The sequence below is a fragment of the Mandrillus leucophaeus genome, unplaced genomic scaffold (assembly GCF_000951045.1).
Source record: "Mandrillus leucophaeus isolate KB7577 unplaced genomic scaffold, Mleu.le_1.0 Scaffold123, whole genome shotgun sequence".
In the NCBI taxonomy this organism is placed as follows: Eukaryota; Metazoa; Chordata; class Mammalia; order Primates; family Cercopithecidae; genus Mandrillus; species Mandrillus leucophaeus.
In genome coordinates this window covers 1,848,229-1,861,962 of record NW_012100654.1, presented here as the reverse complement: position 1 = coordinate 1,861,962, position 13,734 = coordinate 1,848,229, and the positions used below count along the sequence as shown (strand labels likewise).

General features: G+C 48.2%; 1 protein-coding gene across 1 annotated transcript in view; it reads right to left on the bottom strand.

The window, feature by feature from the left end:
- The window catches only part of SLC12A8 (solute carrier family 12, member 8), a 134,781-nt gene that overhangs the window by 100,228 nt on the left and 20,819 nt on the right, over positions 1-13,734 (bottom strand). Inside the window, exons 3-4 of the mRNA XM_011971534.1 lie at positions 5,294-5,440; positions 2,144-2,335 (exon numbers count right to left, since the gene is read on the bottom strand). Coding sequence (XP_011826924.1) covers positions 2,144-2,335; positions 5,294-5,440 — 339 coding nt within the window. The remainder of the gene's footprint in view (positions 1-2,143; positions 2,336-5,293; positions 5,441-13,734) is intronic.

Below are 13,734 nucleotides of genomic sequence, written 5' to 3'. Positions count from 1 at the left end.
TCAGATCGGGAGTTCAAGACCAGCCTGACCAACATGGAGAAACCCCGTCTCTACTGAAAATACAAAATTAGCCGGGCATGGTGGCTCATGCCTGTAATCCCAGCTACTCGGGAGGCTGAGGCAGGAGAATTGCTTGAACCCGGGAGGCAGAGATTGTGGTGAGCTGAGATCACACCATTGCACTCCAGCCTGGGAGGCAAGAGCAAAACTCTGTCTCAAAAAAACAAAACAAAAAAACTCCCAGATTAAAAAAAAGAAGAAGAAGAAAGAAAAGAAATAGACAAAATCCTAGAAAGATACAAACTATCAAAACTGAGTCAAGAAGAAGTAGAAAATCAGAATATGCCTATATAAGTAAAGAGATTCCATTAGTAACCAAAAAAGTTTCTATCAAAAAAAAACCCAGGACCAGATGGCTTCATGGCAAAATTCTACCATATGTTTAAAGAATTAACACCAACCCTTCACAAACTCCTCCAAAAAATAGAGAAGGAGGCAACACCTTCCAACTCACTCTGTGAGGCCAGAATTAGCCTGACACCAAAACCAGACAAAGAATCACAAGGAAACTACAGACCAGTATCCCTCATGAATATATACACGAAAATCCTCCACAAAATGTTAACAAACCAAACTCGGCAATTTATAAAAAGGATTACACAGTAACCACACCCTGATCAGGGACTCCCGGCCTGCGTCAGCTAAAAGCACAGGCACTCCAGAGACAGTGACCAGGGGGACTCTAATGTTTGGGACCAAGGCCCAAGTGGAAAGGCGGCAAAACAGCTGGGATGCTGGTGCAATGGTGTCTCAGGCTGTGGCTGCCAGTGCTTAGAAAACATCTTATTTGTGAACATCTTTTTTCCAAATCAGCCCACATAAGGAGGACTCTTAACAGCCCAGCTCCCTCTCTTTGTCCAGGGGTGTTCACGCCGGTGTCCACCCATGGCATCTGCTTCTAGAGGCTCACTTGGTGTCTGCACCGAGAGGGGGAAAGCAGGACTTTGCCTACCTTGCAGCCTGGTTGGCTATAAAATAGCAGAGAAGTAAAAAAAAAATACACACACACACACACACACACACACACACACACACACCCCAAATCCCCAGAGTAATAAAGTAAACTGACCATTTGTTACTCCCCTTTCCAACTACTATACTTAAAGAACTTTCTGCAGTCAAGGCAAGTGCTTTTTAAGAGTGCAGAGGCCATCCATTTGCCTTCCCTGCACTGTCCTAGACACACACGCACCCCCACCACCCACACATGCACACACGCGGCTCTGTGCCGTTCGAGAATCAGATGTATTTATGCTGAAGCACCCTGCTCCTGCTGCCTAAAAATAAAAGAAACAAAACCGATGCTTTCTCTGGGGAGATTCTTGCACACTCTTACTTCGACAAATTCTTCTCTTTAAACTGTTTTTTCAACCACCCACCACCATTTGCACTCTCATAAAAGCCTTTTTCAATCCAAGAAATGCTGACAAAGAACTGCTTCTTAATGTCTGTACTTTGTTCCCTCAGCATTAAGTCACCATGCCTGTGTTTTAGCTAAAAAAGCCTTAGGATTTCCCCCTACTCGCTTGTTTTCGGAGTGCCTTCGTCCATTCTGATGAAGCAGGCTCCTCATTAACATTCTTCCTCTCAGACCGGGCGTCCACACAAGGGGCTGCCGGCCTCCCTGTAAAGGCCACCCAAGCTATCAAATGCTGTCGGGGAGCTCCAGCTCATTTGAGAAGTGCCTGCTTCTAGCAAAGCCCTTTGGCACAGGCAAAATACCTGCTTTCAGTAAAAAAGCACCCCAGGGCCCAGGCCACCTGGCTGCCACCCGGGCTTCAGCCACTGTCATACATGCTGGTCCCCAGATTGAACAGCGAGAATGTGCTGGCCAGGCCCTGCCCCGCAGTCACATCAGGCATCCCAGAGGCCGGAGTGGCAGAGGAAAAGGAGTGCTGGACTAACGGATCAGGCCCCAGATGGTGACTTGGCTCTCTGCTGAGTTCCCCTCAGAGCCCCAGCCTGCTCGTCTGTCACATGGGGCAATCGTCCCCACCCTCGCCTCTCACCAGGTCAAGTGAGGAAATGGACAAGAAAGCGGCAGAGGGCCAGGCAGGGGAAGTGTCCCGGGCGCGGGTCTCACCTGGCCAAACACATAGAGCAGCCCGATGGTGCCTCCCGTCTGCCCACCCAGGACCGAGGAGATCATGGAGTAGACGCCACCGCTGCCGATGCTGCTGCGCTCCCCGACACCAATGCCAGACAGCACCGTGATGAGGGCCACCAGGACGACGAAGGACACCAGGAACATGCCCAGGAGCACTCCCGTGTTTCCCTGCAGCAGAATAGCAAGGAGCGAGACTAGGTTAGGCGAGAAGGCCCCGCCAGCTCCCTGCTGGGAGCACTGACCACCTCCCCTCCTCCCACAGCATTGAAATGGAGCCGGGGGTGGGGGCACAGAGTCAGGACAACTAAAAAGGACAAAGCAAGCACCACAAGAGCCAAGGCTAGGAAGCAGTTCTAACTGAAGGGAAGCGTCCTGGCTGCAAATTCTTCAATGACTCTCGCACTCTACTCGCACTGTAGAGTACAGTCAGAGCTGCCGATGCCCCCACAAGGTACCTCCTAATCTCGCTTTGTGCCTAACATGCAGCGGCAAGTTCTCTCCCCACTCCCACCCTTCCCTATGCTGACTCCCTGCCTGGAAGCGCTCTCCTGCTCATTCTCTATCTTTGTCAGGTTAACTGCAGCATATCCTTTAGGCCTGTGTTTAGGATTTCTCACCAGGAAGCTGGCCCTGTAACCTTTTCTCTGGGCTCCTCCAGTGCCGGGGCTTAGTGCTTTTCACAGGACTTGCCAAACTGAGTCTGTTTCCAAGCCGGTTTTGCCGTCTAGACTGTGAGCTCCAGGCGAGGATGGCATGGTTTAGATGTTTGGATTTGGATCCCCTCCAATCTCAGGTCGAAATGTGATCCCCATTGTTGGAGGTAGGGCCTGGTGGGAGGTGTTTGGGTCATGGGGGTGGACCCCTTGTGAACGGCTTGGTGTCCTCCCACGGTAATGGGGGAGTTCTCACTCTGTTCGCTCGCAGGAGAGCTGGTTGCTTAAAAGAGGCTGGCACCTCTCTTGCCTTCTGTCTGGCTATGTGGCACGCCTGCTCCCTCATCACCTTCCCCCATGAGTGAAAGCTTTCTGAGGCCTCACCAGATGCAGGTGCTGGTGCCATGCTTCTTGTACAGTCTGCAGAACTGTGAGCTAAATAAACCTCTTTTCTTTATAAATTAGCCTCAGGTATTCCTTTATAGCAATGCAACACGGACTAATACGGAGCAGGATCATGTTTTCTTCCCCTTCATATTCTCAGTGCTTAGCATAACCTCCACAAAATAGGTGTTCATTAAATGCTTGTTGAGCGAATAAACAAACACATGCACGCCTGGAGATGAACACATGTAGATAGACACATTTCAGTGTGAAAAGCAAGAGTTCCTGAGAGGAAATGGACACAGCACATCTAAGAAGGAGCTGTAATGTCCCATATTTTGCAATAGGAAGCAAGGAAGACTCCTGATAGTCAAGACTCCACGTGTTGCAGGTGCTGGAGAGAGAACTAGGAGTGAGCAGAGCCAGTTCAAGAGCTGGGTGACCTAACATGAGCTGGAAAATTGCCCTGGAAGTCAGTTGTACTCTGTTCCAGTGTTCATAATATAATGCTCAGGGGCTCCACTGCTGATCTGAGACCCACCCTGGCTGTGGTTAAGGCTGAACCCTGAGCTGAGGATCTGAGTGTGGCATAGAATGAAAGCTTAGGAAGATCTGACCTTGCCCAGACTTCTTATGGGGGCTAAGAATCCTGTACATCCCACTATAAAGGAGTTTATATCTCCCGAAATTTGCCCATGTAATGGTTAATTTTATATGTCAACTTGGCTAGACTATGGCAACTAACTGTTTAGTCAAACACTAGTCTCAATGTTGCTGTAAAAGTGATTTTCAGATGTGATTAATATTTACTATCAGTTGACTTTAATTAAGTAAAGGAGATTACCCTCCATAGTATGGGTGGGCCTTATCTAATCAGTTGAAGGCCTTACAAGCAAAGACTGGTTTCCTAAAGAAGAATGAATTCTGCCTCCAGGCTGCAACACAGAAGTTATTCCTGCATTTCCAGCCTTCAGACTCAAGACTGCAGCATCAATCCTTACCTGCTAATATATACCTGATATACTCACATCTCCTGCTGGCATTGGCCTGTTTCTCTGGAGAATCCTGACTAGTAGATTCAACACCTTGAATGGCCTCCTCTCTTTCGCCCATCTAGTCCAGCTCACCCTTCAAAGCCTGGCTCAACCACATCTCCTCCAGGAAGCCTTCCTGGACACCTCAGTGACTGCAGCACTCATAGCCTGTTCCACCCCAAGGGACTTAATGCTGTTTTGAGAATTCTCCTAATGTGATATCTACCCATCATGGTTGTTAGCTCATGAGGCGGGGCGGGGAGGAGAAGAGGGGATGAGGCCCCAGGCCATGTCTTGTCTTTTGTAATCCCATTGGCACTAAGGAGTGCTTGGCCCACAGCAGGCGCTCAGCCATGTTTAGATGGTGACTGGCTTGCCTTTTGTTCTGCACACCTGTGTGGTCTACTGAAGTCCCACTGCATGAGATGGCACTGTGTGTGGGACTGAGAACGCCTGCTTCAGGCACACATCTGCTTGGAAGGTCCTAGGATGCTTTTGCATAAGACTTAAAGAAGAGGCCTTTTGTTCCTTCTACAGAGGGAGATGAACTGACCCCCAGGATCTCACACAGCAGAGTGCGCCCTAGGCGATCCATCCCTAGAGGTAGGCGGCCCACACCTATGACCAAGCATCCTCATGCACAGTCTTACCCACAGGGTTGCGGTACAGTGGGGGAAGGCAACCATGTGGGCAGGCCCAACATGAAGTGAAGAATACCAGGAAAACTACAGAGGGCCACAAGCTGGAGGCAAAATTGCCATCAATGATCTCTCCAACCCATCTGGAGTCCCGCCCATGATGACCACTGACTTCTGTGCTCCTATTCCACAGTTAAATCTACAGCGTGAGGTTTCCATCGCAACCTCAGAAGCCTATGTTCATAGGATGCTCATTTAACAAGCAATGCTAGCTATTCACTGTGCTTGCTTCTGTTTCATGTTTCAGGAGTATCTGTGCTTCAGGAATCTGTGGCCTGCACTGTAGAATGCCAAGAGGGGCAGAGCTTTCCTGTCTGAGGCCCGTGAGAGGCCCCAGGCCACTAGCTCAGCACTCACCACCAGCCAGCCTGTCCTCAGGAAGAGCACAACCCCAAAGATGTTGATCATGCAGGATGTGAACACACCATCCCAGGTCCCAAACAGCACAGGCTCCCACACGAACAGCTGGCTCTTCCACCAGGGCTGGGGCTGGGCCAGGGCCTCCTGCAAACAGAACACACAGAAATCAGCTGAGGGGAGGGCCAGGGATAGCATGGGGAGGGAGTGAGAGTGGAACAGGAGGAGGGAGGTCGGAGAACTCAGCTTAAAAACAATCCTGTTTTATTGTGCCAGGGCAAGTGTGTGTGTATACACACATGCACACACACACACACACACACACACACACATATCCTGAAGCATACCTCTACAAAAGGGTCACTGTTCTCTCATAACAACAGTGATTCCCGTACCCATATGTAGCAGAGACTCATTGTTCACAAACCTAGTCCTTTCCCTCTAGTCATCATTCAAGTAGCCAGGGAGTCAGGTAGACTCCCAGCCTCTTTGCAGCTAGAGGTGGCTGTGTGACTGAGTTCCAGCCCATGGAATGCGGGCAGAAGCACTAGATGATGCTTCTAAGTGAGTGTAAGATTCTGGGTTTCACCTCCTGGGGCTCATGGTCATGAGCCCTCTTCATCCTCCAGTCCTAGCAGGGACAGCAGCTTCCGGCAGTTACTAACCTATGGTCAACCTTACTGGGTGCTCTTTGCTCCTTCAGCCCTTCTAACACCTCTGCAATCAGCCCTGTCGATGAGATTCCCTGTTTAAAATGACTGGAGTTATTTCTGTTTTCCTGACTGAGCACTGATACCAGTGATCTCTGCTGATACCCCAGGATTCTACAGCATTATTGGACAATTGTTTGGAATCAGAGGCGAATAACACATCAACAGATTCCTTGCTCATTTTTCCAATTCACAAATAACAAAGGCACTTATAAACACTCAAATGGAAACCCTTTACTAAAAAAACCATAACTTTGTGGACATACTAAAATGATCTTAAACAAAACCAGTAGCAACTCACACTGTGAACGCTCTTATGTAGATCTGGCAATTAATCTAAACTCAGGCATGAACAGAGTCTTCCAGTGATGGCAAACGACTACAGGAGTGATTACTGTTCTCAGCTGGGTTGGGTGGGTGGGGAGAGGGAGGCTTCCTAAGCTAGGAGTCACCATGTGCAATGATTCTGGACCAGTGAGCAAATGTTATCCATAAACACAATAAAAAGGCAGAAAAATCAAGAGTTTAGGGGAAAATCTAAGATCCAGAGTCCACGGGGCATGGCTGCTGAATGGCTGAGAACAATGGGTGCGCCCAGGATCTAGGACCAAAGGTTGAGGCCAACGGCACATGCTCAAAACCAAAAGGGAGGATCCCAGCTCCTCTTCCACCTCCTGTATCACACACACATCCACAGATCAAGAAGGGGCCTCGAGAAATACTCAGGGATCTCAATTCAGCCACATGGGACTGTTGAGTCCGGGGACCCCTTGTGTCCCCATCAGTTTCCCACTCCGTAAGCTTCATTTATGCATGTACATGACTGCTTGCCTGTCCTTCGCAAACCACAAATGAGCAATCTCCTGAAAGTCAATAAATGTCAGAACAGTCCTCGGGGTTCGGAACAAAGACTCTGCCAGTCTAGGCTTGCCCTTGAGCAAATGGTACCAAAGGACCTGTCTGGGGAATGCAGGATTGTTTCCCAGGATCCTAATCTCGAAATTCAGGATAGGTCCCAACTTCCTGTCTCTGCTTGTGTTCCACTTCCTATCGTGTCTTGTTACAGGCCTACTGTTCCTCAGTAATAACAGTGACTCTCAGCAACAGAAAGACTAATACTATAGAGAGTGCCATCAGGAGCCCTCTGCTCTGCTCCTCACAGCAGCCCCGTGAGGCAGGCAGGGAGGGGGCCCCGCTGAGGGCTGAGGAGACGGAGGCTGAGAGAAGAAACCTGACGGCCCAATCTCACGCTAGGGCTTCTCACAGCCAGGGCTTCCCCTAGCACTTGCAAGATCTGTGATTTTCCCTACACCACACTCAGCTAAACATTACTTGCCCTTTTTGCCCCTAAATTTAAGTCTTTCAGGTTTCAAATTCTAACACTCTGGACTTTGCATAACAGCAAATACATCTGCCTTACCCATGAACGCCTTTGTGATGATAGAAACCTTATTCCTCTTTCATGCGCGCCTTCATTTTCCCACTCTGAAGGCTGGTTTGCATATGCGTTTGTTTACCTGCTGGTATATGAAAAGCCTTTCATTTCCTTGATCTTACTGGACTAGTGAATCAGCCTCAAGGGTAGAAACTTAGAGCAGGTAGAAACTTCAGGAAACCCTTTACCCAGAGAATGAAAATATAACTGACTGAAAATGGGTTTGGTGACTGAGCCCTGGCAGCTTGTTTCAGGATATTTAGGGGTGTGTGCCTACCTTTTCTCACCGAGTGACAAAAAGCTATAACTAAGTCTGCCCACAGTCTGCTCATCAGAGACTGGGTGGGAAGAGCGTAGGTTTGACCCCAAGGGAGTAACCCTGATGTTCTTGGAGAAAGAGAGAGACACTACGGAAGCTCAGCAAGGAGAGAGAAAGAAGGAAAAAGAAGAAACCAAAACAGAGAGAAAGGGGAAGAGGATGAGATGGAAAGCCCCAGAATAAAATACTAAATAGTCCCCCAAGGGATATTTCCCAGATGCCACGCTGCCTCCCAGGCATCCGCATAGAAGTAGCAACTTGGGGCTGGGTGCAGTGGCTCACGCCCGTAATCCTAGCACTTTGGGAGGCAGAGGTGGGTGGATCACTTGAGGTCAGGAGTTCGAGACCAGCCTGGTTAACATGGTGAAACCCCATCTCTGCTAAAAATTACAAAAATCAGCCAGGCGTGGTGGTGCATGCCTATAGTCCCAGCTACTCGGGAGGCTGAGGCATGAGAATCACTTGAACCCAGGAGGCGGAGGTTGCCGTGAGCCAAGATTGCACCACTGCACTCCAGGCTGGGTGACAGAGTGAGACCCTGTCTCAAAAAAAGAAGTAGCAGCTTGTGTGTCTCTGCTCTTCTCACAGGTCCCTTGTCCAGCCTCGCCACATTCGTGATGCCATTCAGATTTTAGCTAGTGCCCAGAGCTCGCCTCTCGGGAGAGGACTGGCTGGAGAACTCAAAGCAGCTCCCTTGCATCATGAGAGCTCTGGCTCTGTCCTGCGTGCTCTCCCGTTCTCTTCAGCTCCTGTTCTGACAGGCTGAGGGGCAGGGCCACAGTCTGCAGTACGGGCAGACATGCAACAGGAGGACAGAACGTCAGCTCCCCTCCACATACACACAAAGTACTGGATTCTCCTGAGTCTGCATCCCCAACTCCTTCCCCTAAGGCAGAAGGAAGGAACGCCTCATCCCAAATAGGCCCTCCCGCAAAGTCCATGCTAAGATTCTCTGAGTGCCACCACCCAGTCATTTCTGTTGCCCAGGGGAGGAAGGGATGGAAGGCCTGGGGTGATGGTTGCTGAAGGTTAGGCCAGTTCTAGGCTCTCTTGTGAAACACCAGGAGAGAAGTCTGGCCCCAACCATGGGTTGCTCTCTTTAGGACCTAGTGTCCCAGATTTGGGCCCCAGTCATCAATTCCAGCACAACATGCATCCCATTCAACATCCTATTACATAGACATAATGGGCTGGGGAAATGGAATGTCCCCTATACTCAGCACTGGGTCTATTTCGAAGTAGAGATAGAGGATAAGGGGGATAAGAAAAGCAAGGGGCAAATCGGTCCCTCAGAAAGGGCAGCATAAAACATGCCTGAGGGCAAGAGTCCTCTCCTCCCTGAAGACCCTCAGCCTGGCAGGGCCAGCTTGACAGGTTCCAGGGGTGTGGCAACTTGGCGCCTGGCCCAGGATGATCCCTCCGCCATGCTCCTCCTTGCTAGGGTCTTCCTACCCAAGCACCCAGGACAAGAAGCCAGACTCCTGTCCGTCTGAGCCTGGGGGCCTGCGCCCCATGCTGGAAAAACCATGACTGCTTGGTGGGTGTTTTTAGTTCAGAAGGAGAAGTCGTTCTCCTGTGAATAATCTCCATACTTGAGCAAGGTGGGGGGCAGGTTGAGGGGGACAGGGGGTTGTCTAGAAAGGCGGGGAAGTTGCACCTGAGTGGGAAGTATCTCAATCCTGCATCCAGCAAGCAGAGCTGAGTAAGAGGCTGGAAAGTTCTGCCAGAGGCAGTGACTTGAGCTCAGCCCCAGAAGCCTTTTGCCTCAGTCACCAGCTAAGTCTTCATGAACGCGTTTGAAATGTGAGATGACACCTTTTCTCCCTTCTGGGAGCTGGAGGAAAAGCAATCAGTTGAGAAATTCTGCTTCTGTCCATGCAGGTCAGGGGTAGGTCAAAGCAAGACCTGGCCTGCCCCTTTCTCTCAAAGTGCACCTGCAGAGACTGGTTCCACCTGGATTACACACACATGCAAACCAGCAGATGGCTTCCTCAAAGTTAATTATTGGATTATTAATTAAACATCAGAGAATATGCCCAAGCTGCTGCTGAACTGCAATCCAGCGGGCAGACTGAGGAGCCTCATTCCTTTCCCCTGCCTCTGAACCGGCCCCATGTGCTGGACCACAGGGACTGAGAGCTGGGCCGGGCGCCAGCATGGCCGTGGGCTCCATGGGCTACAGCCCATATGTGCAGCTACATGCCTGCCTCAGGAGGGGTTTGTAAAGTTTAGATGAGATGATAGTTGTGAAAGCTTGTGTAAACACAAAACACAACAGAGGATTTTAAATACATACGAGGATTTCTTCAGGGAAGTTGGAAGGAAGACAAAGAAGTCTTTTGACTGCATTTGCTGTTTTCTCCAGCTAACTTGTCTTCATGTTTAAAGTGGAATCCTTGCTCTACAGCTCAGCCCTGAAAGCTACGTCTCTAACCCCTGCCCGGCCCAGGCATTCTGAGTGAAAGAGAGCCCATCCCTTCTGTTCTGTAGTGGGAGTTCCAGAATGGACCTCCAGTGAGTGCTCTGCCACGCGACTGATGCTGGAAATGAAATGGCTCTGCAGCCAAGGAAGCAAGGATCCAGTTGGAGCCATCAAGGTCTTATTTCCCTGGATTAGGATCTGGGCAGCACCCTTGGTCTGTATAGATTTAGTCATTCCTAGGAATGTGAGGTCTTCGTGGCTGTGTCGGTCTCTTCTACCACCGAGCTGGTATGAAAGCTGTGGTCAAAATCTAGTCGTTCCCACAGACTCAATCTGTTTTTTTTTTTTTTTTCTCCATACCTGTGCATCTTCACACTTGTTCAAGGCTGGGGTTCTCACAAGCACATGACCTGGTCACACATGGCTCAGCATCCGAGGTGGCAAGAGCATCAGACGCTGTGAAAACATTGATGCCGAAGTTCTGCCTCCCAGAACCACACAGCAGCCTCAGAACTCAGAGCCCAGAGATGAGCTCTGGACACCTGATGTCATCTGGCAAACAACAAAACGCCACAGCAGCCATGCCAAGGCCACCTAAACAAGGGCTTCCTCTGCCCTTCCCAACCTCCTTGGCAAAAGGGCAGAGCTTTTCCTGCTGGACTCGGGCTGCCGCAAGGAAGTCTACCTGGATTTAACACAAGGAGGAGCAACATAGACCCTAATGCCCCCTCCCCCTAGTAACAGGCGAACCACTGAAACATCAGCTGCAAAAAGGTTATTCTTCCAGGTGCTTCAGTGGATCAGCCAATATTCTATACATTTAAGAATTCCTATGGAGTGAGGAGACCCATCCATATAGTTAAAATTTTGGGAATCATGTTAATATTTTACATATCATGTTAATATTTTACATACTCAACATCAAATACAATTAAATCAACAAAGATGAGAGTTCAAAATCTAAATAGAATGCAAAGAGCTACAAATTATCCTAGTTGTATTTCAAATGAATGTCATAACCATACTTAAAGTGGAAAAAGAACTAACCGGAGTAACTTATGAACATAGTACTTTGACTGTGTATCACAGTCTAAAATAAAAACAACTGCAATTAATATTAAAGGCCGGATCGAAAATGTGAGTATTTGTAGGAGTATGAATTACCAATTCTAAATCTGCTTTCTGTGAATTGTAAGCGAATAACAAAATATATTGAATAGGAGTGAAGTTTCTCATGGTTGGAGAAGGAATTCCAACTAAGGAAAGAAGAGAAGAATAACCCCCGTAGTGATGAATTGGAGACGTATTAGTATGAATTTATGGTTTTTAATATACAGAGACCCAGATAGATCAATGTACATATTTATATTTACATTCCTTCCCTCTGCCCACTTAAAGTGTCTATAAGGCCAGGCACAGTGGCTCACACCTGTAATCCCAGCACTTTGGGAGACAGAGGCTGGAGAATTGCTTGAGGCCAGGTGTTTAAGACCAGCCTGAGCAACATAGTGAGACCACACCGCTACAAAAAATAGAAAAATTAGCCAGGTGTGGTGGTGCGTGCCTGTAGTCCTAGCTACATAGGAGGCTGAGGCAAGAGGATTGCTTGAGCCTAGGAATTCAAGGTCACAGTGAGCTACAATCATGCTACTGTACTCCAGCCTGGGCTGCAGAGGAGACCTTGTCTCAAACAAACAAACAAAAAAAAAGTGACTATAAGCCAAGACATCCCAGTGGCAACGAACGTACCTAGCACCCAGATCTTGATTTCTAAGAATGATAGATCTTTCTATCTATCTTAGAATGAAGGATTTCTAAGAATGATAGAATGATCTATCATTCTTCACTTTAAGGAGCCAGGGCTCCTTGCGGAAGTTACTAATTCAAGGCTAGGGCGGAGAACGTACAAAATGAGTCTGGAATATCTTGTGCCAGAAAGTAGGGAAGTGCTAAAAAGAAAACAAATGACAAGGATGTGTCAAAAGGACACAAGAGCCCACTTGAAGGGGCTCCCACTAGCCAAATCTGGCACAATTTGGTCCTGAAAGTAAACAATAGCAATAGAATATTCAAGGAATAGAATAAGAATCTGAGTCCATATGGACATAAATAAATAAATTAACTGTTTTTTGTTTGTTTTTTTTTTCTTTGAGACAGGGTCTTGCTCTGTCACCCAGGCTGGAGTACAGTGGTGTGATCATGGCTCACTGCAGCCTCAACTGCCTAGGCTGAAGCAATCCTCCCGCCTCAGCCTCCTGAGTATCTGGGATTACAGGCGTGTATCACCATGCCCAGCTAATTTTTTTATATGTTTTGTAGAGACAGAGTTTTGCACTGTTGCCCAGGCTGGTCTCAAAATCCTGGCTCAAGTGATCCTCCTGCCTCTGCCCTGCAAAGTGCTGGGATTACAGGTCTGAGCCACCCTACCTGGCCATGGCTAATCATAATATATCTATTTCTGCTCATTGTCACTGAGTGGACCTGGAGGCTGAGGGCTGGAAGAGCAACTGGAATTGCTGTAGTCCCAAACATATCCCCTTTCATGTTGATGTGGCCCTGGCCAAGGTATCATTCCCGTGTGGCAGCAAGAAGAGAAAGCCCTTCCTTACAGTGAAAAGCCAACTGATCCATATGGAAGGAATTAGGGGGTTAGAAAACCACCATTTTGCAGCCATCACAGCAATAGCCAGTTCTGCCAAGAATCATCAATGGATACTAATGCTAGTGAGTGAAGGATTAATGAGGAACAGGGTATTTCTATAGTCTCAAAGCATCCTCTACAAATTACTTATTAACTAGAAAGAGAAATTAGTAACTTTAGAGTGGATTAACCTAGTGGACACCACCTTAAATAAATAGCCAAAGTTAACATCACCAACAACGGGACAAATGGAAATCACATAGCTCCTACTATGATGTTCTGGGAAGAGCACGCCATCACTGCTGTGGTGTTCCTACCAAAAATAGAAAACCTAAATCTACCTGTGACAGATCATGCCCCAAACTGAGGGACATGACCCCCAGTTCTGCCTATAAAATACCAAAAAACAAAAATAAGAAAACCTGAGGACAGTCTACAAAATAACCAAAATGTGTTCTTTAAAAAAAAAAAAAAAAGTCAAGGTCATAAAAGACAAAGAAAGGCCAAGGGACTGCTCCAGATTAAAAGAGACTAAAGAGATTATCACAACTGGCCAGGTGTGGTGGCTCACGCCTGTAATCCCAGCACTTTGGGAGGCTGAGGTGGGTGATCACCTGAGATCAGGAGTTCGAAACCAGCCTGGCCAATATGGTGAAACCCCATCTCTACTAAAAATACAAAAATTAGCTGAGTGTGATGGTGGATGTCTGTAATTACAGCTACTCGGGAGCCTGAGGCAGAAGCATCGCTTGAAACTGGGAGGCAGAGGTTGCAGTGAGCCAAGATCGCACCACTGAACTCCAGCCTGGGCGAGAAGAGTGAAACTCTGTCTCAAATAAAATAAAATAAAGAGAGAAATTATCACAACTAAGGGTCATGTATGATCCTGGATTGGATCCTGGAAGGAGGTCTGG